We start from the raw sequence: 25,359 nt of genomic DNA, 5'->3' as shown, positions 1-25,359 counted from the left end.
ACTGTCTGTCCGCGGTGGCTGGATCTTTCGGAAAACTAGGGGTTGTTGAGTTTAGGGCTCTGGCCCAGTCCTCCGCCGAGAGTCTGGACCATGCCCTGTCCCTGGTATAGGTAGCTGGCTTGTGGGGTTTCCTGAATGCCCCTGGAAGGAGGAGAGGGACCAAGAAGCGGTCCATCCACGGGAGGGGAAGGGACTGTTTGGCTTGTAGCGAGTGGATGTTAGTAAACACAGGGTCTAGCAGATGTCCCTTATTGTGTGTGGCTCCGGAGTTGGTAAGGTGGAGGCCGTAGGCCGCCAGGTCTGTGATCAAGTCGACTGCCCCTGTGTCTAGCGGGTCGTCGAAGTGGATATTTAGGTCTCCTAGGATAGAAAAGTTTGAAGTTCGATGGGCAAGAGATGATATAGATTCTAGGAGAGCGCCAGCAAAAGGGCCAAAATGGCCCGGGGGGCGATATACTAGTAGGCCTGACAGCGTACTAGTCGGTGCTAGCTGGATGGTGAAATGACAGCTTTCAGAATCCAAAATTAGGGCATCGTTGGATCTACAGGAGAAGTGATCCCGGTAGAGGATGGCTAATCCGCCTCCTCTGCCAGTGGGGCGTGATTGGGACTGGATAAGAAAGCCCGGAGGTAGGGCTGTGACTATATCCGAGTCCGAGTGGTCAGTGAGCCACGTTTCCGTAAGGAACAGAATGTCCAGGTCGTGGTCTACTATGAGGTGGTTAATGAGCAAGGCATGCATGGGGAGAGACCTGCAGTTCAGTGCGGCTAGTTTAAGGCCCGGGGGGGAGACTAGTGGCTTGGGGAGCTGTAGCTGGACTGGTTTGCAGATGCTGCAGCTAGTGAAAGGTCCGTCTAAATCATGCATATAGTTGCATGTGCTGTCGTTGGTGGGTCTGAGGCTAAGGAGGTCTCGACGCGAGTAGCTTACCCATGTGGGAGCTTGCTCCGGCATCGGTTCTGGCCCTGAGCCCGGCCGAGCGCGGACGGGCGCAGGCGGGCTATAATGAACTGTGTATTAGGTACTATGTGAATGATGTGAAAGATCTGTTTCTTGACTGCGGGAAATGTAAATCGATTCATTTGATTTCACCTTGAGCACTGATCTGTTGTTATAATGTTGAGTTGTTGTGAGGTATTGACAATATATGGAGCCATACATGGTGCGGAACATTGATATGTAAGTTTGATGATATGGAAAAATGTTAATAAAAGGAAAAAAATAAAATTGCAAATGGGTATTAGTGCATATGGCCTTAAGTAATGAAAGATTTGGGAAGTTTAAAAGAACGAAGAAAATTTGCATCATGGCCAGGAAATAAGTATCTGCATTTAAATCATTACCAAATAAATTCTTTAACATACCATTTTCACACAGTTTTCTAAAATTAACGTAGGTAGACTAATTTTTGAACCGTTGAGGGAACATCAAATTGATTTAGCATTCTTATCCAACTTTTCTGTGGAATCGAAAGTTTGTGTTGAGTTATCTTCAGGGGGATGGGTCAGTGAAGATAAATCTTGGGCAGTAAGCTCAATATCAGCTGTTGGTTTCTACTTCTAACTACACTCCGCTGCCATCAATACAGAGATGGGTTCAATGGTCACTGAATACATCAGATATTATGGTCTACATTTTGCCCCAGTCACTCAACAGTCAACGAAGAGCACAGAGGGAACCAAATGTGATTATTTGGAAGATAATCGAAGCATATGTTTGATTAAAAAGTACACAACTGAAAACATAAATTTAGAGCAGTTGATAAATATATATCTCTCACAGCGTTAAAATGACTTCAACTGTCAAAATATCTGATTTTGTACCAGTTATGCCTCCAGTGCAAGACCTATCTATCACTTCCCATCCCATGCAACGTCTTCAATGTGGGACAGATAAAAAGGTCCACTGAGCCACACATCCTAGCTTATCTCAGGTATGAGTGTAGCACAGCCTCAACAGCACATATAAATAACACAGCATTGCAAACAGTGGTCTTCATTTTTTTCCAGAGTAGAAGACTGCAGATTTGCTCATCATGTGCTTTAGATATTTTATTCAGGACATTCCTATATTACAGTTATTTCTTTGCATTGTTTTGTGAATGAGGGAGTGTTCTCCTACATAAAACTGTACACGAGGATTCACAACGAGACGAACATCATCATAAACCCCAACTAAATAGTTAAACTCGTTTAGGGCCTAGGGCTGATCCCTTTTATCTAACCAATGCACAACTAAACGTAAATTAATTAAGCAGGGCTTGGAGGGTATGTAAAGGACATCCCTACGTATGTAAGGTTTTTTGAGCTTTGACTAGTTACCAAGATTAAATGGACTAGATGGTTAGGCTCAAGTAACACTCTTCTTTCTTGAGGGCTTACTGAAGTTGAGCAATCTAATTTGAATGCAACAAATTTCAACCAGGGTTTCTTGAGGAATATCTCAATGCTTGTGGTTGTGCGCGCTAAACATTTTTGGTAAGGAGATGTGCCCCGACGATCACCTCGTGTCTTGGGAGTGTGGCATACTGCAATGTGAATAGTGTGGAATATTCGGAACAACTCCCAACTTCTTCCCGCCCAACAGACATTTGGGGTCCATATCGCCAATACATTGCAAAACTGGCTCAGGACATGCCATCTCAGTCACTTCATCCTAACACACCAACTGGCGTGGGCTAGAGCAAGAGTGGCGCCTTCGCTGCACTTGACAACTCATGGATACCAGTGCGGCTCACATTTGCCCCTCGATTCACGAGGCTAGGTACTTGTCGTCTGGTGGCACATCGTGTTTCGTAGCACCTAATGTGTCTTGCCTGATATTAATGGGGGTTTTATTTTGCTTGTTCTGTCCACTGGCCCTGATTGTTAACACTCAGCTGTGTGGGCTGTATCGAGCCGCCCGTGCCCGGGTAGTGGGGTGCTTGGTGTCGTCTGCTGAGTCTGGGCTGAAGATTTTGTCCAAAGTGGTGGTTAACACATCGTGACCTGACTTGCTGTATTAGTCTTGCAATCTCGTAGATATGATTTTAGTTTCTTTTATTTTGCTTTCAACTTCTGTGATGTTCATTATGTTCTTTGTGATTTTCTGTTGCCTTATCAAAAAATATGTACCTTGTATCATTCTCAATGTCCAAATACGCAATCCTACTGAGTACACCAGTGTTTTACGTGCAATGTTCGGTATGGCATCTGATGTTTTTTTGTACTTGATATGTAATTGGTCTTTACAACTGTGGATTGCTTCATTCGCTTCAATAAAGTGTTTTTTTAAAAAAAAACATTTTTGGTAAGGATCGGTATTGCTGCATCCCAAAGGAGGACTAGATGGAGTGCTCATGGGGAACTGCCTTTGATTGGTCAGGCATGAGTCTGTATTTGGAGAGACTTTGGATATCACTTCTAGTTAAATGTAGTTTCCATTGCAGTTTTGTTTTAGAATTTTTTTTGGGCAAGTTTTTGTTAACAATTTTTATTGCCATTTTGCTAGGTTCTGTAAAATGCTTAGTTTGCAAGAATAGGTTTTAAATAATGCTCGGCCAGAGAACAGTCGAATAGGAACACTAACCTTTGGCAAACATAGGTAGGATATCCGGGCTCCCCCAGCTCCAAGTGTACCTGCTCTCATTAAACAGCGAGTCAAATTCCACCGGATTCTCCTTCCATCCTGTCAACAAAAACAGAATTATAAGAAAGCGCACTTAATTGCTATGCGAGCATGCCAACGTATCACCATTACACCCATGGGCCTTACCAAATGTATATTCTGTTTAAAACTCCTGTTTTAAAATAACAGGCGCAAGCAGGAAACAAAGGTTTGAGGCAAAACAAAATAGGAATTAGGGGCGGACCGAGAAACCAAAAGCAGCACTGGCAAAAATGATCAAAGTTATGCAGCTCCCTTTGTCTACTGGCACAACCTCTCTCTTTCCATCCATCCACTATCTCTGTCCTTCTCCCTCTCCCGCCTCCCTCTTTGATCACTTTCTCTCTACCTTCCCCCCTCCAATTCTCCCCCTGCATGGTGCAATTATCCTTGGGGATATTAAAAAAGTGACACAGCAGCATCATCGGCCCTGGGCTTTAAAATCCAGCCTCGCAGGTCTCCAGCCCACAGGGGAAATGCCCTGTGGAGTGAAAACCCAGTCCGGCCCTGATAGGAATACTGTTTTGAAGGTGATATTCAATTTGCAAAAATACACATCATATTGTTTGGAGCAGTGACTACCTAGCATCCCGTACAATAAAGAATAAGGAGGCGAGGAAAGTCACAAAAGATGCTTAAATAGCTACGTACCCCGAGCAACCGCACTGACGTCTTCATAAAATCCAGCAATGAGAGCCACATGTCCGGGCCTGGACTCGGTCGGCACGCGGGTGTGAGATACCCCCCAACTGCCTTTGGTCTCAATGATATGTCTGTAACAAAGAGCAGGAAAAATGTGCACAGCATAGTGCATGTTTGACTTTGTTTAGGAAACAGAGCTTTACATTCTAATATAACAAGGAATCACTTTTTTGTATATATATTTATTTTTATTGTTGAGCGAGGGGAGAGGCTGTAACGTTATTCCTTGTAAATAATGGCACTGTGCTGGGTTAGTAATAAAGGAACTTTATTACTTAAGCATCTGTGACAGAGGAGCGCCGGCCGGCGCTTCCGATCCTTATCTGCTCTTCGCGCGCTCTCCCTAGGCTGCGCGCGCACCTTCTCACACTGCCGTCGCACGTCACGCCTACGTGACGTGCAACAACTAGACTGCGTATGCTACATATCTCCCCCTTTTTATTGATCAGGAAAGAGTCACTTACAGTTCATCGTCCAATTCAAAATCTCGGTATCTGGAAGGTCTTACCACCTGCCTTCCACTCCTTGTGACCTTGACTGGGTTCCCCATAGACTCTTGACTCTGAGTCCCAGGGTTTACTGTCCCCTCATTCTCAACTCGTCCTTCCTGCGTGCTTCTCTCCAGCCTGTCCCATTCAAATCCTTGACTACCATTTTCTCCTTCTTCTCCGCTTTCCGTTCCGGCTCTCTCTCCAACTTGCTGTTCCGCAGCTGCTTGATCCGTCTCCACTTCGGGGCCTTCCATGTCTTCCCAGTCGGCGCTCTGTTGTTCCCAGCCCAAAACTTTGTTGCACCTGGCCATGCGGTCTTGGGACCACACGTTCCCGTCGCTTAGTAGGGCAGCCCGATCATACACTTCTACCACTTGCAACGGCTTGCTGTACTTGCTGTCTCCCTTCTTCTGCAGGGTGGCCAATCTTACTCTTACCCACTCTCCTTGTTCCAGACCTGTGCCTTTGACATTCCTTCGTTTGTTGTAGTGGTTGCTGTAGATTGTCTGTGCTTTCTCCAAGTTGGCCCGCACCACCGCGGGGGACCATTCACTGGTGATGAGCTTTTCTTTCCAAATTCTGTTGTCATGGGTAAAGGGTTCACGTCCTCTCAGGATTTGGAATGGACTATACCCCGTTCCTGTAGGAGTTATTCTGTAGGCCCATACCATGTTCTCTAGCGCCTTCTCCCAGTTCTGTTCACTTGAGATGGCCGCTTGTATGGCTCCCATCACTACCCTGTTAAATCTTTCCACTAAACCGTTTCCGGCCGGATGGTAGATTGAGGTGTGTTTGACGGTGACGCCATTTCTGTGCATGAACTTATTCCATTTTTCTGACGTGAACTGGGGCCCATTGTCACTCAAGATTGATTTAGGTATTCCTTCCCTCGTGAAAGTCTCAGACAGAAACTAAAGGATGTTCTCCGTGTCCATGGCTTCATCTACTCTCAGTTCTGGCCACTTTGAATATCGGTCCATAAGTACACACACATATTTCTGTGTGCCTTGGTCGTCTAGGACCGGTCCCAAAATGTCTATGGATAGTTCTTCCCACAGGTTTGAAGGGGGGTCAAACTTTCCTATCGCTGGCCTTAATGGTTTTAATGTCTTGTCCGCCCGTTGACATTGGGGACACTCTCTGACATGCCTTTCAGCCCTTATGTCCATGCCTGGCCACCAGTAATTTTGTTTAGCGCGTGCCTTGAGTTTCCCTATGCCCAGGTGTCCCTCATGTAGCAAGTCCATCAGTTTTGAGGTGAGAGTACTTGGGGGAATCACCTTATCTCCTCTGTATATGAAGATCCCTCTGTCTCCTATCGACAGTTCTTCCCGCACTTCGAAGTACGGCTTGAGGTTTGCTCTCACGTTCCTTTTATCCGGGCATCCATGTACGATGTATTCCTTCACTTCCTTTAAGTCGGTGTCTTCTTCATATGACTCTGTCCACTCTTGTAGACTGATCAACTTCTCTTGGTCCTCTATTAGAGCTACCAAATCCCCACTGCCGGCAGGGTCTTCCTCTCCTGGCTCCATGGCGGCTGCCCTGCTCAGATAGTCCGCTACTCTGTTCCGGCTCCCCGGAATGTACTCAACATCATACCTGAACTCGAGCAACTTTAGAGACATCTTGGATATCCGGGGGGTGGCACTGGCATGTCCGCTCGACGTCAGCACCTTCACCAACGGTTTGTGGTCTGTTCTGAGTAAGAAGCGTGTTCCCCACAGAAATTGCCGGAATCTCATCATGGCCCATACGACCGCCAGCATTTCTTTCTCGATCACGCTGTATTTGCTCTCTGTATCCGTCAGTGCTCTGGATGCAAAGCTGATGGTTTCCATCTCCCCTCTGCCTCTGTCTTGCATGAGTACAGCACCCAGGCCTTTGTCACTGGCATCTGTCGTCAGTATGGTGGTGCCTTGTGGGTCATATCCCTTGAGGGGAACAGCTCCTGCCACATCCCTTTTGATCAATTCAAACTCTGCTTGGGCTTCCGGTGTCCATTGGAACACTGTGCTGTCTCTGGTCAATAGCCTCAGATTGTGGGTCTTGGAAGCGAAGTGTACCACAAACTTGCTGTAGTACTCCGCCATCCCCAGGAACGACCTGACCTCTTCCTTGTTCCTGGGCGGCGGTGCTTCAGCGATGGCTTTGACATTTTCCGACTTGGGGGTAACGCCCTGTCGTCCGATCTCGTGACCTAGGTACGTCACCGACTGCAGTCCCAAACGACACTTCGACCACTCCGCCGTGAGGCCTTTGTTCTCTAGTGTCTTCAGCACCTTCCCCAGCTTTTGGTCATGATCTTGCTGGTCTCGCCCCATCACCAAGATGTCATCCTGGAAATACTGGACATCCTTGCAGTCTCTGAACAGTTGGTGCATCATTTTCTGAAACACAGCGGCAGCTGAGGCCAGCCCAAAAGGCATCCGACAAAATTGGTAACACCCAAACGGGGTGATGAAGGACGTGAGTCGTTTGCTGTCTGGGTGCAGTGCAATTTGGTGATAGGCCGAGGTCAAGTCGATGGTGGAATACCACTGCACCCCCCTGGTCTTGGTCAACATTTCCTCGATTCTGGGGAGGGGAAATTTCTCCACAACGATATTCTTATTCAGTTCTCTCAGGTCCACACAGAGCCCGACCTTCCCATTTGGCTTCATTACGACCACCAGGGGCGCCAACCACTCTGCACATGTTATCGGCTCGATTATTCCTTTCTTTTCCAACTCTTGGAGTTCAGTTTGGACTGCTTCTCTCACCGCATTCGGCACGTTTCTCACCTTGTGGGCTACCGGAATGGCCCCTTCCTTGAGCACAATCCTGTGTTGGAAGTTTTCCATCCGTCCCACTGTGCCACCAAATACCTTCGGGTAGTTCTCCTTCCATTTGTTCATGTCCGGCCATTCTTCTTGCTCTGTCAGTAAAATCTGCTCTTTCCCTCCTGGATCCAGTTTGATTCCTAGGTCTCCTTGGTCTAGCCATCCCAGGACCGAGGGTCCCTTTTCTGCAATGTACAGCTTGCACCATGCTGACCGGCCCCTGAACTCAAACAGTAGGCAGCGGAACCCCAACATGGGAATTTGGTCCCCATTGTAAGTGACCGGTCTGATGTCTAGCTTTTCCAACTCCGGTCCCAACGTGGGTCTGAATGTTTCTTCCCATACTGCCTGTTGGATGATGGTGAAGGGGGATCCTGTGTCCGCCACCACGGTGATGGTGATTCCTCCCATCGACATGTCCAGGATGGGTTTTGTGGATTTCCTCCCTTCTATGCTCATCACTTGGTCGTATATGCACAGGACCGTGATCACCTCTTCTTCTGCTACTTCTTCCGGATCTTCTTCACCATGCTCAACACATTTCACAGTTTCCTTCGAATGTTTCTTCCTACACACCTTTTCATAGTGGCCCAGGATTCCGCAGTGTAGGCACTTGGCTCTGAACGCAGGACATCTTCTGTCACGGGCATCGTGGGACCAACTGCCACATCTGTAGCACGATTTTTTGCTGTCACTCCCTTGTTGTTTCCCTTGCCACCTGCTCGTTCCTTGGGCTGCTGAGTCTTTTCCTCTTTGGTCCTTGCGGTGGCCTCCTTCTTGTATCCTGTTCACCATTGTCGGAGTGACCACATCTTTCTTGGTGGCTGCCGCACACCTCCTAGCAAGCTCGGCCCTTTTTACGATGACCATAACTTCTTTGAGCGTGGTGTCGCCGCTCGCCCACAGCTTATCCTGGACCTGTGTACTCGTAGTGTGCATCACGATCTGGTCCTTTATGAATTCATCCTCCCACAGTGCGTATTTACACGGGGCTGCTAGTTTCCTTAGGGCCCCTACATATTCTTCTATGGTTTCCCCAGCCCGCTGTTTCCTTTGCTGGAAGTTGAACCTGTCCACTGACACACATATGGTGGGGCGGTACCTCTCATCCAGGTCTTCTACTGCATGGGCATATACGTCCTTATCGGTGTCCTCTCTCTTCTTGGGCACCAGACTCTTGTAAATCCTGAGACCCTCTGGTCCCAAGTTCAGCAGCAATATGCGTTTTTTCCTTTGGGGGGTGAACTTCTCTCTAATATATTATCAATATATTCCTTCCAATCCTCCCACTTCATCAGGGGTTCACCCGGTTTCGGTAGGAATTGCACCGGTGCGATTGCATAGCCTGCCGGTGTGCTCATCTTCACCTCCCTGCTCTCTGTCGCTTTTATGGCCTTGCTAGTGGGGCTCCCAGGGGTGCTGTCTTTTACTTCTGTATCGGCGTCCTCCTGGGGACTCCTAGTGCCAGTCCCCCCTTCTTCCCCTTTGGCAGCCAGCGCTGTCCCTACCTTCCACGGTGTGATGGGAAGGTGTACGCGGTGATCGGTCTTCTGTGGTTTTCAGCGCTGCCTCTCTGGCCACTGCGCCGCCCCTCTGGTTGCTGTGGCACTGCCACGCTCCTCTGCCTGTCTCCCTTGGTGGGTTCAGCTGTGCTCCCTTGATCTCTCCACTGCTGGCCCCGTAGCGCCTCTCTGCGCAGTGTCCTCCGTGGTCTGGAGGTCGCCTGCTCTGCTGCAGCCCACGTGGGGGTGGTGGTTCGATTTTCTTTTTTTTTTTTTTTCTGTAGGGTGCCGGTGGAGACCTCCCGTCCTCGTCGCCACTGTAACGTTATTCCTTGTAAATAATGGCACTGTGCTGGGTTAGTAATAAAGGAACTTTATTACTTAAGCATCTGTGACAGAGGAGCGCCGGCCGGCGCTTCCGATCCTTATCTGCTCTTCGCGCGCTCTCCCTAGGCTGCGCGCGCACCTTCTCACACTGCCGTCGCACGTCACGCCTACGTGACGTGCAACAACTAGACTGCGTATGCTACAGAGGCCATGCCTCAAGAGAGGAGAAGCCTTGAGAGGTTCATGCTGCCCCGCCCTCTCATAACAATGATAATACACAGCATATTAAATTCAGCAGATCTGCATATGTGATTTATGACATGGCATTTTTCATGTCTGTTTAAAAGAAATAACTAAAACTAGGAAATCAGGGGCTACATTTGTACAGTACTATAAAATCATATTGAAGATGTCTTGTGACACTTGTTTCCTTGTGTAAATGAATTCTAATATACAATGTGTGAGGCAGTAAACTGTATATTTCTAATGCCAAGTTTGCCGTGCTCTGGTAATAAACTGCAAAAGGACCATACAGTTATTTTAAACAACATGGTATTAGGCCGCATTTGTTTTCACTGCCGTGGCATAAATACGCTAGAGTAATTACCCCAGTCAGTACAACTGACATTGGAAATGCACTTTTTACTGCCTCATAGATTGCATAGAACAATTACAATGCAGGGGAAACTACTCTGGCAATAGTCACAAGGTCTTACTTGGAAAGACCCTCGCACCGGGCACAGGGCTTATTATTAAATTGTGCATCAGTCATATCATAGATTTCTTAACAATGATATACTTGATACTCATATTATACAAAAATACATCTTTTTTATTTCTTTTTCTTTTTTGTTTCTCGTAGTTGATATCAAATATTACAGAAAAACATACATCCATACAATACAATATATTTAAAAAAATTAAACATCTTTTCGTCACATATCTTTTTCTATGCAAATATTACCACAGAGACAAATTAACAATGAGGTACGATCTTCTTGTAAAGTGCAGAGGAGAGATAATCAAGTTTATCATTGTTAAGAAATCTATGATATGACTTCTGCACAATTTAATAATTAACACTGTGCCCAGTGCGAGCGTCTTTCCAAGTAAGGTACAGTGATTATGCTTAAACCTATATTCTGTATTATTTATTTCTGAAGCATTAAAAAGAAGTTTAACATATACTATTTCTTTATTAGTAAATGTACTGACTGGGAAATCATTTTCCAGTACTATGCGCACTGTGCGTACTGCTGAGTTCCAATTTTTCAACCCCACGCTACCTCCTTGAGTAAGTCATGGACAGCTCACCTCACAACTTAGAGAATGCTACGGGGTGCACTTGATGCTCAGTTTTTAGCTCACCAGAAGATCAGCCCAGGAAACCAGAGGTAAACACACTCAATCACAGGAAACCAGAGGTATGCACACTCAATCACAGGAAACCAGAGGTAAACACACTCAATCACATGAAACCAGAGGTATGCACACTCAATCACAGGAAACCAGAGGTAAGCACACTCAATCACAGGAAACCAGAGGTAAACGTACTCAATCACAGGAAACCAGAGGTAAACACGTTCAATCACAGAAAACCAGAGGTAAACACGCTCAATCACAGGAAACCAGAGGTAAACACACTCAATCACAGGAAAGCAGAGGTAAACACGCTCAATCACAGGAAACCAGAGGTAAACACGCTCAATCACAGGAAACCAGAGGTAAACACACTCAATCACAGGAAAGCAGAGGTAAACACGCTCAATCACAGGGAAGCAGAGGTAAACACGCTCAATCACAGGAAAGCAGAGGTAAACACACTCAATCACAGGAACCCAGAGGTAAACACACTCAATCACAGGAAACCAGAGGTAAACAAACTCAATCACAGGAAACCAGAAGTAAACACATTCATTCACGTCGACTGTAGCCTAACGCCACCCATGGTTCTCAAACCAGTTTTGATAGAAGCACCACCCTGAGCTGCTGCTGAATACTTCAGGTGTAGCTCCTATGCATAGGCAGTGTCTAATGGCTGCTCAAGTTTGGGAGGCACTGTAACTCATTGTGAAGGGTCCAATGAGACAATACGCCTGCAATCACACCGTACGTCTGCAGCTCGGCCTATCCCTCTGCAACATGTCGGTGTGCACAGGACAGCCAGGCTTGAAAGAGGAAGCCAGTTCAAGTGGGAATTAGAACCCTAGCTTGAAGGTACATATAAAAATGGCTAGAATGGCAGCTTTATTGCACATCTATCTCTGATGCTCAAATATCGATAGGCACTTTGGAGATGATGCTTAAAACACATTATGGGTCCGATTCACAAAGGTAGAAAAAAATAATTTGGAAGTCTATGCTCATATGGTTTTTCCTACTTTTGGAGTTGATTTTCATCTTTTCAGAGATTCAGAAAGAATCCAGGAATATTCCAGTCAATGCAGCCCGTCGTTAATTTTCTGGAATATTCTAATGCATGTAATATGTACTTATGGAGACTTATGCATGCACAAATGTGACGAAAATATGCACTTGGAATTATTTTTTCTTTTACGGAAATATCTTTCGCCTGGAGAAAACAATTCCCTAATATCACAATTAAATAAGAGGGATTTCTCGTCAGTCCCTCACAGAAAACACACTTACTACTTTCACAGTAACAAAATTACCTGAGCAGATATGTTACTTATGAGAAACGTATGAGTTTGTAATTGTTGACCTAGGCTGGCAAGAACCCAGTGTCTAAATTTGAAGTTTTAACTGAGTTAATTCAGGCATACTATCAGAATTTCCATATTCGAAAGTGCACCTTATGAATGTAAAATTCCACCCCCCTCATTCTGTGAATGAGCATTAGGATTTTATGTCTGTAGATTTTTTTTGCACACCTATGTTCAACCAAGGTGTGCAGCATGCTTTGTAAAGCGGGTCCTGTGTGCCTACTTCTGTGGAGTCCTGTCACATCTTTGTTGTATTGGGTTTCTGCAGTATGCAGGCATGCTGGATCGGTTGTCTCATTCTTCTCCTGCTATGTGTTTGCTGTGTTCTTGTATCCTGGCTCAGTGGAGTGTCCTTTTATATTACAGCGCCTAGTGCTGATCTAATACTGATCTCCCGATGGCCTCACAATCATGTCAAGCCTACAGTAAAGGTTCTCATTGACATAGCCCTCTTTATTCCTAGTTTAAACATGTGTCAACCAGCAACCCACCCCCACCTCACCAGATAAGTTCCCATTCTGTCCAATCGGGCGGGTCATTAAATATGACTTCTACCCAAGAAGAAGCTCCTATTGGCCCATGAACGGACACACTGGGGCGTAACACAGGCCCCCGCATCCCCCGCAGTGCGGGAGGCCCTCAAGCTCCAGGGTGCCCCCTCAGCACTGCACTTCGCCTGGGGAGCTCCTGATAGAGTATGGAGGGGGCCCCTCCACGTACCTTGCAGGGGGGGCCCCCTCAAATATCGTTACGCCACTGCGGACACAGGCGCTTTCACCAGGAACTTAGCAACACCTTCATCTACCTGACCTTTTGTTGTCTCACTAACTCTTCATGCATCGCCTGCAATATTTAAATAAATATAATCTTACACAGCATGTCCCCCACTGGTTCTACACCTATATTAGGCTGCAGCCTACAAACTGATATGGAGGATATGGTACAGTAAGCATTACAGCAACCACAACCCAGAACAAAAACGAAGGGGCTTTTAATACTATTTGAAGAGAAGTTAACTTTGTGGACATTTGTAAATAAATGTAATAGAAATTATTATTATTAAATTATTATTATTATTGCTCCGGTGTCCCGGACTACAGGTTTACAGAGCTCGCAGACCGACAATTTCGGTCCTCTCTCCCCCTGCCAGGTGACCCATGAGGCTTTAACAGCTAATAGCGAGTTAAAGCGGAGGGAATCCCCCTCCATACACGTATAGCACCTTAGCGTGTGCGACACTTTTTAAACAACACTTATCACTTAAATATAGTTTATTTTTTCACCCACACACTCATTGGTCCTGAGGAAAGCCAGATGTAAATATAAAAGGCCTGGCTGAAACATGTCGACCACATAGGACGTGGGAGCTCATAATTCACTCCACTGCGTCCGACTGCCTTTTTATGTGCTAGCGTGGGCCCAGATATTAAAGTTTTCTATATACCCTCGGGAACTGGGACCTACTGCATAGCTTTCAAATCACTTTCTTACACACCCCCTCACAGCACACTCAGAGAAGTATACCAGCTCCTCAGTAATCTGGAGTCGAAGCACACCCGGGACACATTCGGTGTCACTGTGGTGGGCCCGATGATGAAGCATGCCACCAACTAGGTTGGTGGGTGAGGGCTTAACAACCAAACCAAGTGGTTTGCCATCATACGTACGTACTGAGTCTCCCTATAAACACAACGAAGCTAGTCCTTTATTGATAAGTACATAAGATAAATGAGTAACAACGATTTTGGTGCAAGTGATATTGAAAATGATTCAATTCAGAAATTGTGAGACTGTGAATTAAACATTACTTTGAACCGTGGAAGGGGTAGTGGTCTTCAGAGTGTCCCAATCACTCCCATTATGTTCACTCTATGTTAGACATGCACGCTCTTTTATTACCCACACCTCGTCCACCTGCATATCATACACCGCATGTCTTTCCTCTTCATTCCCCTTTTTTGACTCTCTCCTGAATGTACTTCCTTGCGTTGCCTTCACTTCACAACCCCCAACACACAACTTACCCACTCACCGCTAAGCACTGCATTTTCTTTTACTTTCATCCTGTGAATATTTTGACAACCGTGTACCTCCTTCACACACGTTCTCACAGAATCATAATTTAACTGTAATAGGTGACCACTGATCTGGTGCTCTGCAGTGAGGCCAAGGATTGGACGACTGTGTCTTCTGAACACCTTTCAGACCTACTAACAGCCACTCACACTATCTTGAACTTCAACTGTGTAATTCTCAATTGTGAACGGTAATAAAAACCTGGAGGTGACTCAGTTCAAAGTATGCACTAAAGAAGAGTAATATACTACACAAAAGCAGTAAAACATAATCCTGGAAATAGCAAGCACAGTTAAGGAACGCAAGATTAAGTAACAAATGTGAAATATAAACAGAAACTAAATCGCTGACATAGATCTCCAGAACATTCTTTTTTACACTCACTGTTCAGAACTCAATCAGTGTTTATTGACACTAAAGTTAAGGACAAGAATGTAGGGCCCAATAGGGACTCATTTCAATGTCCAGTTTTAAGTACTACCGGGTCTGAGAACAGGAGGGACCCCGCACACTGAAAGCACTGATAATAATGTTTTTATTTTTCACGCATATTGAGAATTCCTCATGAGGTATAACTTACCTCAGGTTTGGTGCCCTGGAGGTGCCATTCTCATCCACTTTGTAAAATGTGTCGGCCCGGAGTCCGTCAGCTACGAAGAGCACCAGCCGCTTGGCAGGAGGTGGTAGGGCGGTACTGTAGGGGGTCATGCCATGCACCAAAGGAGAGGTGAAGTAGATGTCGAAAATGGAGGCAAAGAAGACGAAGTGCACAAGCAGGCCGATGAGAAAGAAGATCTTCAGGTTCATCATGGCGGTGATGCACTGGGGCTGTCAAACTACTAGAAGTTGTGAACAAGGAATGTGAAGACAATGAGTTGAGACTGTTAATCACCAATCAATCAATAAACTTTATTGTTTAGTTAATTAAAACTTTATTGTTTAGTTAAATAAAAACCATAACAACTAAGTTAAGCACCAATGTAATTTGACACCAAGAAGTACCACAACAGAAAAAAGAGACATGCAACTGAAAGACAGACAAGATCTGCATGTCCCTTCCAATCTGGCCCTTCATAAACCTTCAGATATTTCTTTCTTTCATAGTTTCAAAAGCAATACAAGAAGTTTGTAAAGTGAAGGACGGTGCACCAAATGATAAAGTCCAAAAAGCTTCCAATTTATCCAAATGGGTCCTTTATTCTTTTTTATCTTTTAAAATCACAGCCATTCTGGATAAATTAAAAGATGTAAAAGAAAAAAGACCCATTTAGATAAATTGGAAGCCTTTTGAACTTTATCATTTGGTGCACTGTCCTTCACTTTATAAACTTTGGTATCTGCTCTTCAGTGCAGCAAAAGTGCAGCAAGCTCCGGACGTGTCTGCACAAACTAAGGACTCACAAATTTATTTTGAAATTGAGGTGCATACCGTGGTCAGCCACATTGTTCGCTTTTATCAAGCAAAGTGGGCAAGACAACAAATAAAAAGGGATACCCGAGACAATGGCCTGCCTTGGCTTTAAGAGCCCAAGCGCAAGTCGAGCCATAAACATGTTTGGCATTCCAAGTGTGCAACAAACATCATGTAAAAATATGACAAAGTCTCTTACAAAAAATGTTATGCATTTCTTTAACATGTGGAAGTCTTTCATCTTAGTACATCAGATTATATCACTGTATTGAGAGGTACTATTAAATGTGGTAGTTCCTAAACATGAATTTAGAAACATTCATGGTTACCCTGGCATGGCTACAACGCAATTAGTGAATTAAGAGGCAAGTCAGTTGTCATGTATACCAGAGGACCTTGAGCTTAGCCAGAACCAGGCATCTGGATCGAGCCATCAGTGGCTCGCCCATCCTTAAGCCAAATTGTATTTTCAAATTCTTTGTGGTTAATCTGGCTCCCTCAAAAAGTGTACATTTCCACAGAAATTGGGAGATGAAATCTACTCTAGCCTAATGCAAGCTGAACAATGTAGTATTAACAGACCAAGAACATTATTTGCAAATGGGTGCATAGTTTGTTTGTGAATAAGCGTAGTCTCACGGATGCACCCTGGAAGAGACTGGGAGTCCTCACCCACATGAACTGTCTGCGATGCCTGTACTAACTCAGCGAGTGAACTTAGCGGCTACAGACTGTGTCACACCTTAACGGTAAGCAGTGTCGCACTAACCCCTGTTTTATTCCAAGGCGGCTCCCTGATGCTTGAGAATAGTCTCAATGCCCATATAAAGGTAGGTGAATAAATACTGTGGCCATCCAGCAAAGGTGTTTGGGTCTTCGGAGACTGTGGGACTGTGGTGCAGACAGCCATTGCAGAGACGCTGTAACTGCTGTTCCTACTACCTTGTAGGTGACTCTGATGAGGCATCTTGGCCCCATCATTGGAGGCTGATAAGGACCCACGATAGCTGAGGTCAGTTTAGCAGTTCACTGTATGTTTTTAAAAAAATATTTATTGAACTATGAATGGTCTTATATTGTAATCTTTTTAAAAAAAATGTAATGTTAATGAATTGTGGTTTTATATTTTTATGTGCTTTTATGATATTCTGTATATCGAAATAAAGCTTTGATGATGATGATGATGATGATTTCACTGTATCCTCTGCACCAGTGGTAGTGTCTCTGATAAGTCCTTCCTTCCATATTCCAAAATAGCGCTCTAGAGGCTGGCACTAACTCTAGGTCATCTCATTGAGGATGAACTGCTAGAACGTCCCTCGAGAACATTTTTGTCTGTGTGCCGGCATCTGTAATAAAGCTCAGGTGCATGGGCATAGGTGTTCCTTATTTGAGAGAGCCATACATTTTTTTTAATTTCAATAAAAAGATATGTATACTATCATTACTCATATGGACTTTTAGCCAGCCCTATTTATCCTTTGGTTTGTTTTTGTGCCCGGCAAGTTTTTCTTCCGACCACTGCAGCAGGAGGCAGTGGTCATCCCACTTCCCCATAGAGCCATTGGCTCACTTCACAATGAGTGACAGCATTCTACCCCTTCACAAGAAGCACGCCCACACACAAAGTAGTTCCCCTAAGTGTCAAGGACACTTAAGGGAAGCTTTTGACGAAGCAAAACAAGCACAGACAAAAAGAAAAGGCTGGCAGCCGTCACCATATGACTTGGTGTCCATGGGTGTATAGGGATGCTTTCAATGGTCTTGTGTTCTTCTCGCCACACCCTGTACTGTGCAACTGAGCAGGGCAGAGGTACCTGCAAAGGACAGCATGTGTGTACCAGGTAACTGGGAGGGAGCAGCAGTGTAGAAGGAGCCCTGCACGATACAGCTTTAAAGACATGTTTTTGGAGGTAAAGACACCAGTGAAGCAGTTGATTCAGAATTACAAAGAGCTCTATTGGCACCTGCACAACTGGTATTCAAGAAGGCAGCTGTACTAAGATAAAATCTATTCTGTAATTCAAAGAGACCCAGGAGCGATAAAAACAGGTGCAAAACCCTGTGGCACACCAGGGCTACTTAGCTAATAACATTTGTGATTCTTATTGGGCACTAATATTTCTGCTAATTCTTGCGTTGATTTGTACATGAAAACAGAATTCACAGTAACATTCGCAAAACGTATAAGCATTGGCAAGGCCAGTATGGCTCACATATGGGACGAGAGCTATTGGCTTTGGAAATGTGTTCTAGCCATTTTGTACAGCAGTGCAGCTGCTGTGCAGTGTGGCTGAAAGTTATTTTAAAAAAGGGCCATAACAAGGCCAGTGATGACTGTGTCATAGTGCTTTTTTAATTGTTGGAGGGAGGGAGGTGGAGTGGCAGACAACACAAAAGGTAGAAGTGTGGGGGAAGAAAGAGCTATGCCACAACCAGCGGCGTCCGCGTCATAGTGCTTTTTTTTGTTATGGCCGAAGCAGGGGCATAGCAACTGCACAGAAAATGGATGGATTGAGGGGGGGCAAGGAACATGGGGAGGGTGGGTGCAAGGAGGCAAGCAACATGGAGAAGGGAGGGCACTGGCAAAGTGAATAGGTATTGCCTACGATAGCTATAGGCTTTGTCAATGTTTAGCCATGTTGTAAAGTGTGGCTGCCTTACAGCATGCCTGAAAAAAGAAACTATGACATGGTCAGTACTAGCTATCTCACCATTTTGTTTTTACTTCTGTTGGGAGGGAGGGCAGTATGGGAGGCAGCACAAAAGGGGGTGGCAGCACAGAGGGTGGAGAGTGGAGACAAACAGAGAAGGGAGGCTGTAGGGAAAAAGCGCAACATGGCCCCATCATAGTACTTTTTAGGGCTCGCCCCTATTCCATTCCGTAAGGAATAGGAATAGGGGCGAGCCCTAATGCCGCTAACCCAAAGTCTCTCCCAAAGCAAGAGGATTTTCAACAGTTCACGAGAAACAAGCCTCTTGTGCACGAGCTCGCATTCCATCATCAAAGGCAGCCCAGCCTCCCTCACACAAGCTTCTCCCAGCCATAGGGTCGGTTGAGTTGCCCACCCCCCCCCCCCCTCTCCAGCGCCTGCCTTCCGTGACTCGCATTCGATCATCAGAGGCAGCCCAGCCCAGCAGGCAGCCCACCCCCCTCCCTCTCCATATGGGCAGCCCACCCCCTCCCTCTCCAGCGCCTGCCTTCTCTCTCGCATCGCCTCACTGGCCCGTTTGTTGCTTGGTGTGCTTTTGTCAGAGTTGCTTGTCTTAGATAGGAAAGAAGTGGTAAAGGTGTGTGTGTGTGGGGGGGAGGGGGGCTCTCAGTTCTCGTTCTGCATGCTGTTGGCACCTGTACTAGGAGTCGGCTTCTTCTATTGCATCTTTGTATCTTATGACATTATACGTCTGAAATCTGCCCTTTGCTATAAGGTCCACTTATAGGCTGACGCCCCCTCCCCCCCTATCTGACTGCATGTTGTCTACTGAAGCGTGAAGCTTCGCCAGGCGCGCGCTTGGCCTCTCGCACACCAACATTTGTCTCTCACACTACCAGACATCAAAGGCTGCTGCTCCCTCGCCCACCCACCCTCCACAGCAATGCCCATATGCTCTTGCCTCCTGTCTCTCCCCCCTCTCTCTCTCACGCGCTCTTCTTTAAATTGACATGGTTGGCAGTGCCTGAAATCTTACTTATAAACAGCGAAGACACCCCAAAAAGAGCAGGCGAGGCTCCTCTTTCTCACCACACAGCTAGGCAGAAGTAATCAGTACCCCCCCATCAAAATAATTATTCCTGGTAGGCCGCACTGGGGTCTTAGGAATAAGTGGACCGAGTCCTTGGGTTATTACAAAGGCCTGCCCATGAAAATACACACCCATGAAAATACACAGGGAATACAGGGCCGAAGCCTACATGTCCATCCACGGCATGTTACCACACAGATACGCCAAATTCAGGTCCCTCCTTCCCAACTGCCTGTTATGGGCGTTGATTCACTAAAATGCCACGGGTAGCGAAAGTGACATTGTATACACTTTGACCTTATAATAGTATATAATAATATAATGATAGAAGAGGTGGCTGGGCTCTGAGAGCGAAGACAGACTGACACTTTATGTGGATGCACAGTTCGTGACAAGAAACCATCTGGTGGTCGAGCTGAGGTGTTTTAACAGATTGAGTGGCCCGCAGCTTCTCTGAGGCGTGCATGCTTTTCTCCTCAGTGATGGCCGCGCAGCTGCTCGCTTTTGTCATGGAAACCTGATATATAAGTGCGCTCCCCTTGAAGCCATGCTCCTCCCTCATCCTTGGACAGTCAGCTACTCGGGTGCATCGAAGCATGACAGGATTAGGGCAGGGAGGCCTAAGGCCAACAACGAGATGTATTGTCTCCTGCGGGGGATCAGTTGTCTGCGTCTGGCAGTTCAGGGTATTTTTTCAGTGCCACACGCCACTGAAGTGCTCCGAAGCTAGCCCCAATAATAGCATTCCTTTCAAGACTGTTTGTTTTAGTCGCTGTGAAGTTGTCTTGGGGTCTCGATGCAAAGAAGCCAACACGTCTGCTTGTTTCAAAGCCAGCATGGCAATATTTTTCATCGATAAACATATTTGCACTTAAACACATGGCCTGTTTAGTTTCGGATGAGTCATTACAAACAAAGGGATTGACTTTCACTTTCTTGGCGCGAGCACACTCGGACTGCGTGTAAGCGTGGAGAATTAAAACAACAATGTCCCAAACCTCCCTTCAGCTTTAGTGAGAGGTTTGGCTTATTGTGTAACCTTTCATATTAGCATTCACTGGTGGTTGGTTTGCTCCCACTCTTTAACTCCATTAGAGCTGTTTTTTTGTGTGAAAATTCTCTGTACAAGTAATTGCAGCCATCCGTTTGTGTGTCCAAAACCTAAGCTAAACTTTAATGAGAATGACAACGCTTTAAAAACTTGTTGCTTGACTAGCAACATTGGGCAGCCATGCTTTGACTGTACGGGCTCTGATGTTTGACCTGGGCTCCCTAGGGGCGAATTGCAGTCTTTAAACAACCACACACACACACAACCACACACACACACACACAACCACAACTACACACACAACCACACACAACCACACACAGCCACACACATACACACATACACACAACAACACACACAACCACACCCACAGCCACATACGCACACACACAACAACCACACACACACAACCACACACACAACCACACACACACAACCACACACACAACCACACACAACTACACACCACACACACACACAACTACACACCACACACAACCACACACACAACCACACACACAACAAAACACATAACCACACTGTCAGTGCACACTTTCACAAGGCACAGACACCATCAGTCGTCAGTGCACGTTTTCACCGGGCACAAACACCACCAGCCATCAGTGCACACTTTCACCGGGCACAAACACCACCAGCCATCAGTGCACGCTTCCACTAGGCACACACCACCAGACGTCAGTGCATGCTTTCACCAGGCACACACACACCACCAGCCGTCAGTACACGCTTTCACCAGGCACATACACACCACCAGCCGTTAGTGCACGCTTTCACCAGGCACACACACACACACTACCAGCCGTCAGTGCACCCTTTTACCAGGTACACACCACCAGCCATCAGTGCACGCTTCCACAAGGCACACACACCACCAGCCGGCAGTGCACACTTCCACCAGCCACACACACCACCAGCCATCAGTGCATAATTTCTACAGGCACACACACCACCAGCCATCAGTGCACACATCAATTGTTAAGGCATCCACAATTAACTATTGTAGCAATTGCAGTATGGCGCACTTTACTTTTAAACATATTCATCTAAAGCGCAGCATGCCAACATTGCTACAAAAATAAATTAAACATTTTTTGGCCTACAATTTATCGACTTTTGTTGCAATTGGTGTTGCAATATTTAGCAATGCCAATAGCTCAAACTTAATTGATGCGAGACCTATTGCATTGCAAATGCTTGTTTGGTTATGCCAGGTGTCTGCTACACAGATGAGGGTGGTAAAAGTGAGGCAAGAACCCACATGGATGAGGGAGGGCAACACAAACAAATGAGGGAGGGTGGGGGCAAGCAATAACACGAACGAGGGATGGGACAAGCAGCAATACGAACGAGGAATGGGGCAAGCAGCAACACGAATAAGGGATGGTGTAAGCAGCAACAAAAATGAAGGAGGGAGGCCGAGTAGAGGCAAACAGTAACAGAGACAAGGAAGGGAAGTAGGGCACACGCAACATGGGAAAAGGTGGAGGGAATCCAAGAAGGAGCCTGATGAAAAAGGTCGCTCTGGTAGAGTGCTGGAAAACAAACAAAAAAGTAGCGCTAAAAAAATAGCGCTAAAAAAGATTTGCAAAATGAGCAGTGGAAGGACACAAGTAACGCTGCAATGCTCCAGCAGAGAGACAAAACAAAGAGGTAGGAGGCCTATGACAGCTGACCAATACCAAAGCAAGAAAATGAGGTTGACAATGAAGCCAACCAATGGTAAGCAATGGGGGGCCTCTAAGCCCATTGTGAAAAACAAAAGGTCCAGAAGAGACAGCACATGCGCTATTTCGGAGAGACCTAAGAAAAAGAGGACATTATGCACCAGTTTTTCCCGAATACATAGTGTGCCCATGCCGGTTTTCAATAGCCATCTTCACCGCCTGACTCCCAAAAAACAAACCTTCCTCTAACTGCCCAATGTAGAAAAGAGATTTTGTACCAGTTGATCGATCCAATTGTAAGACAAATATTGCATCAGTGAAAGTTATGTAATCAGTAATCTTTGCAACCCGGCCTGTGGTACTTGTCACCCTAAAGATAAGAACACTTTATTAAAGAAGATAAACAAATTTATAGTATCTCGCAACAAAATTATGCAGGGAAAATACATCCTGCAAAAGGCAGAAACAGCCTTGAAGGAATGTATGCCAAGTATACGGAACATTTTGTACTTAGAATGTGCTTGGGGCCTTTATTTGGGAAGAGTAAAATCCATTCTACATTTAAATCCAGTGCGCATACTCAAACATCTGACTGATTGCAAGACAGACACAAAGGATGGTCAACACGTGTATGCCTCATACCAAGGTCATTGCATGCTGCCTCAAACTGAAAACTCGTTATATGTTATGTGAATTTTTATTTAGAAGCGCATTATCACCTGCAGGTCTCTAACCGCTATCAGAAACAGAGATCTAGCCTTCACGAGAGGGGACTCAGATTGCGCCCCATGCCTCTGCAAAAAGTACTGTTTTTAATACGTAACTATGTCTTCCACAGTACTTGCTGAACTTTTTAAGCGAGGGACGCCACTTTGGGGCACGTCCTGGATACTACCGAATAATGGCTGCTTACCAGTCAGATACATTACATACGCAGTAATGTTATCAAATGTTAGTGTCAACTGGAAGAGCACAAGGAGAGGATAAAGTGAAGATCAATGGTGCTCTTGTTTATGTTTTCAAATATCTACTTAAAATTTGAAAACTATCTGGGGAAGAGTTCTTCATCCAGCTGAATGTGCCTGCTCTTATAAGATGAGGAACATCAACATTTGCCTGGATCAAGGTATGATGGATGATGAAGTAAAGGTTGAATGGAAGAGCAGACCGTGTAAAAAATAGGTTCTGTGGCTTTCAGCAGGACCAGGCTGCACTTCTTGCATGGACTCTCTTGGACTGCTGAACAAATGAGGTAGAAAGAAAGTACTAGAAATTCTTCTACCGAAATGTATTAAAAAGTATTCTTGTCTAGTCAAGAAAGAGCACTGTCGAACGCTTGCAAAATGAGAAGCCAAAAGAAAGTGTTTTGCGGTCATCTCTTTTACGAGAGAAATTATTATTACGAATAAACGTTACAGGGTTTAATATGCAGGATGTTTCGTAATTGAAGCTATTTTACTGAGTTTAGTTAAGGGTGGTGAATTGTGCATACAACATTAGATAGGAAACTGATCATTCAAAGTAGTAAATTAACCTTACCTCACATTCCCTCCATCGCGTTTGAAAGTTGTAATGCATATTGACTGGGTGCTTGTGTCGCTGGTTATGTGAGGGCAATAACGACTGTTATTTTCCCTCCGTTGTTATGTGCCCTTGCCAGCTACTCGGGCCCTTAACTAAAGGACACTGATCAATGCCCGCAGGTGCATGGTACAACCCTGAATTAAAGGCCCTTTGCAGTAACAAACATGAAAGGCCCCAGGCAATGTCTTCAGACAGCATAGGAAAAGGCAGAAGGAGAGGGACGAAGACTGCCCAGAGATCTTTGATTTAATTAAAGGGGAACAGACTTCTAAGCTCAGTTAATGTTTTACACACAGATCTTGACAGGAACAACAACATTACTGAACCAGCAGTTAAGACATAGAGGAGAAAATTTAGAGTCTGCCCGTCTGTGCTCTGGAAGTAGAGCAGACATCATTGAGTTCAGTTGCTTACAGAGTTTGGAAAATCACAAAGAGAACATGTGTGGCTTGAAGGACTTCAAGCAATGTAGGAATGGCTGACACACCAACCAGACCTGGACGTTCAGCACCCACTTGACGTTCGGCTCTATCAAATCAGAATTATTTGCCAAGAACAAGAAACAGTAAAAATCTGGCTCAATGGCAAGAACCTTAAAGGCTTTGAACTCAAACTTTCACTGCATACCAAGTTACTTGGTTTCACCCTTGACAGCATTCTCACCTTCAAGGAATACATTGCAAGACAATAAAGACGGCCTGGCACCAGGTCTCTCTTTTAAAGAAGAACGGTTTCTTCCAAAACCAAATTCAGAACTGCTGTTCAAGACTTTAGTCTCTGGCATCTGGATTGTGGCAACACCCTATTCTATGGATCCCAGACTCTACAATGGGACCCCTTACAAGTAACCTACACACTACAGCACATCTCCTTCAGAGTCTCCAGAAATATAATCATATCTGTTAGACCTGGCATCCTTGGTGTGGTTTCCACTGACCTTTTGTCTTCAGATCTGTTTTTACTGTTTTTGCTGATTTTGGGAATCTGGGCACTTTACCACTGCTAACCAGGGCTAAAGTGTGAGTGCTCTATGCATAACACATGGTAACATTGGCTTATCCACAATTGGCATATTTAATTTACCTATAAGTCCCTAGTAAGGTGCACTATATGTGCCCATGTCTGGTAAATTAAATGCTACTAGTGGGCCTGCAGCACTCACTGGGCCACCTACTTGAGAAACCCTTTAAACATGCCTCAGGCCTGCCACTGCAGAGCCGGTGTGCGGTTTTAAACTGCTATGTCGACATGGCAAGTTAACCTACTTGCCAAGCCCAAACCTTCCTTTTTATTATAAATAGGTCATCCCTAAGATAGGCCATGGACAGCCCATTGGCAGGGTGCAGTATATTTAACACCTTGGCTGCTAGCAATATTTTTCTTATGCGCTGCATTCCCAGATTCCCCATTGTTCATGACGAGCTCAGCTCGTCATCAGCACAGCTCAACTGTGCCTCATGACGAGCTGAGCTCGTCATGAGCATCGAAGGGGTTAAATAGTAAGACATGTATTTTTGAGTTTTACATATACTGGTAGTGAAAAACTCAAATTCGTTTTTCACTACTGCAAGGCGTATCTCTCCTATAGGATAAAA

The 25,359-nt window shown here is 45.5% G+C and overlaps 1 protein-coding gene across 2 annotated transcripts in view; it reads right to left on the bottom strand.

Annotated features, from left to right (window-relative positions):
- PIGN (phosphatidylinositol glycan anchor biosynthesis class N) overlaps window positions 1–25,359 on the bottom strand; it is a 1,076,629-nt gene that overhangs the window by 908,132 nt on the left and 143,138 nt on the right. For both annotated transcript variants that reach the window (XM_086965406.1, XM_086965407.1), the window contains exons 3-5: window positions 14,870–15,128; window positions 4,298–4,419; window positions 3,569–3,667 (exon numbers count right to left, since the gene is read on the bottom strand). In XM_086965406.1, the coding sequence (XP_086821532.1) occupies window positions 3,569–3,667; window positions 4,298–4,419; window positions 14,870–15,099 (451 nt within the window). In that variant the 5' untranslated portion in view covers window positions 15,100–15,128. The remainder of the gene's footprint in view (window positions 1–3,568; window positions 3,668–4,297; window positions 4,420–14,869; window positions 15,129–25,359) is intronic.

Source organism: Lissotriton vulgaris, chromosome 4_1 (genome assembly GCF_964263255.1).
Source record: "Lissotriton vulgaris chromosome 4_1, aLisVul1.2, whole genome shotgun sequence".
NCBI lineage: Eukaryota > Metazoa > Chordata > Amphibia > Caudata > Salamandridae > Lissotriton > Lissotriton vulgaris.
Note: the sequence above shows the minus strand (reverse complement) of the source record. Positions and strands in the feature narration are given on the sequence as shown.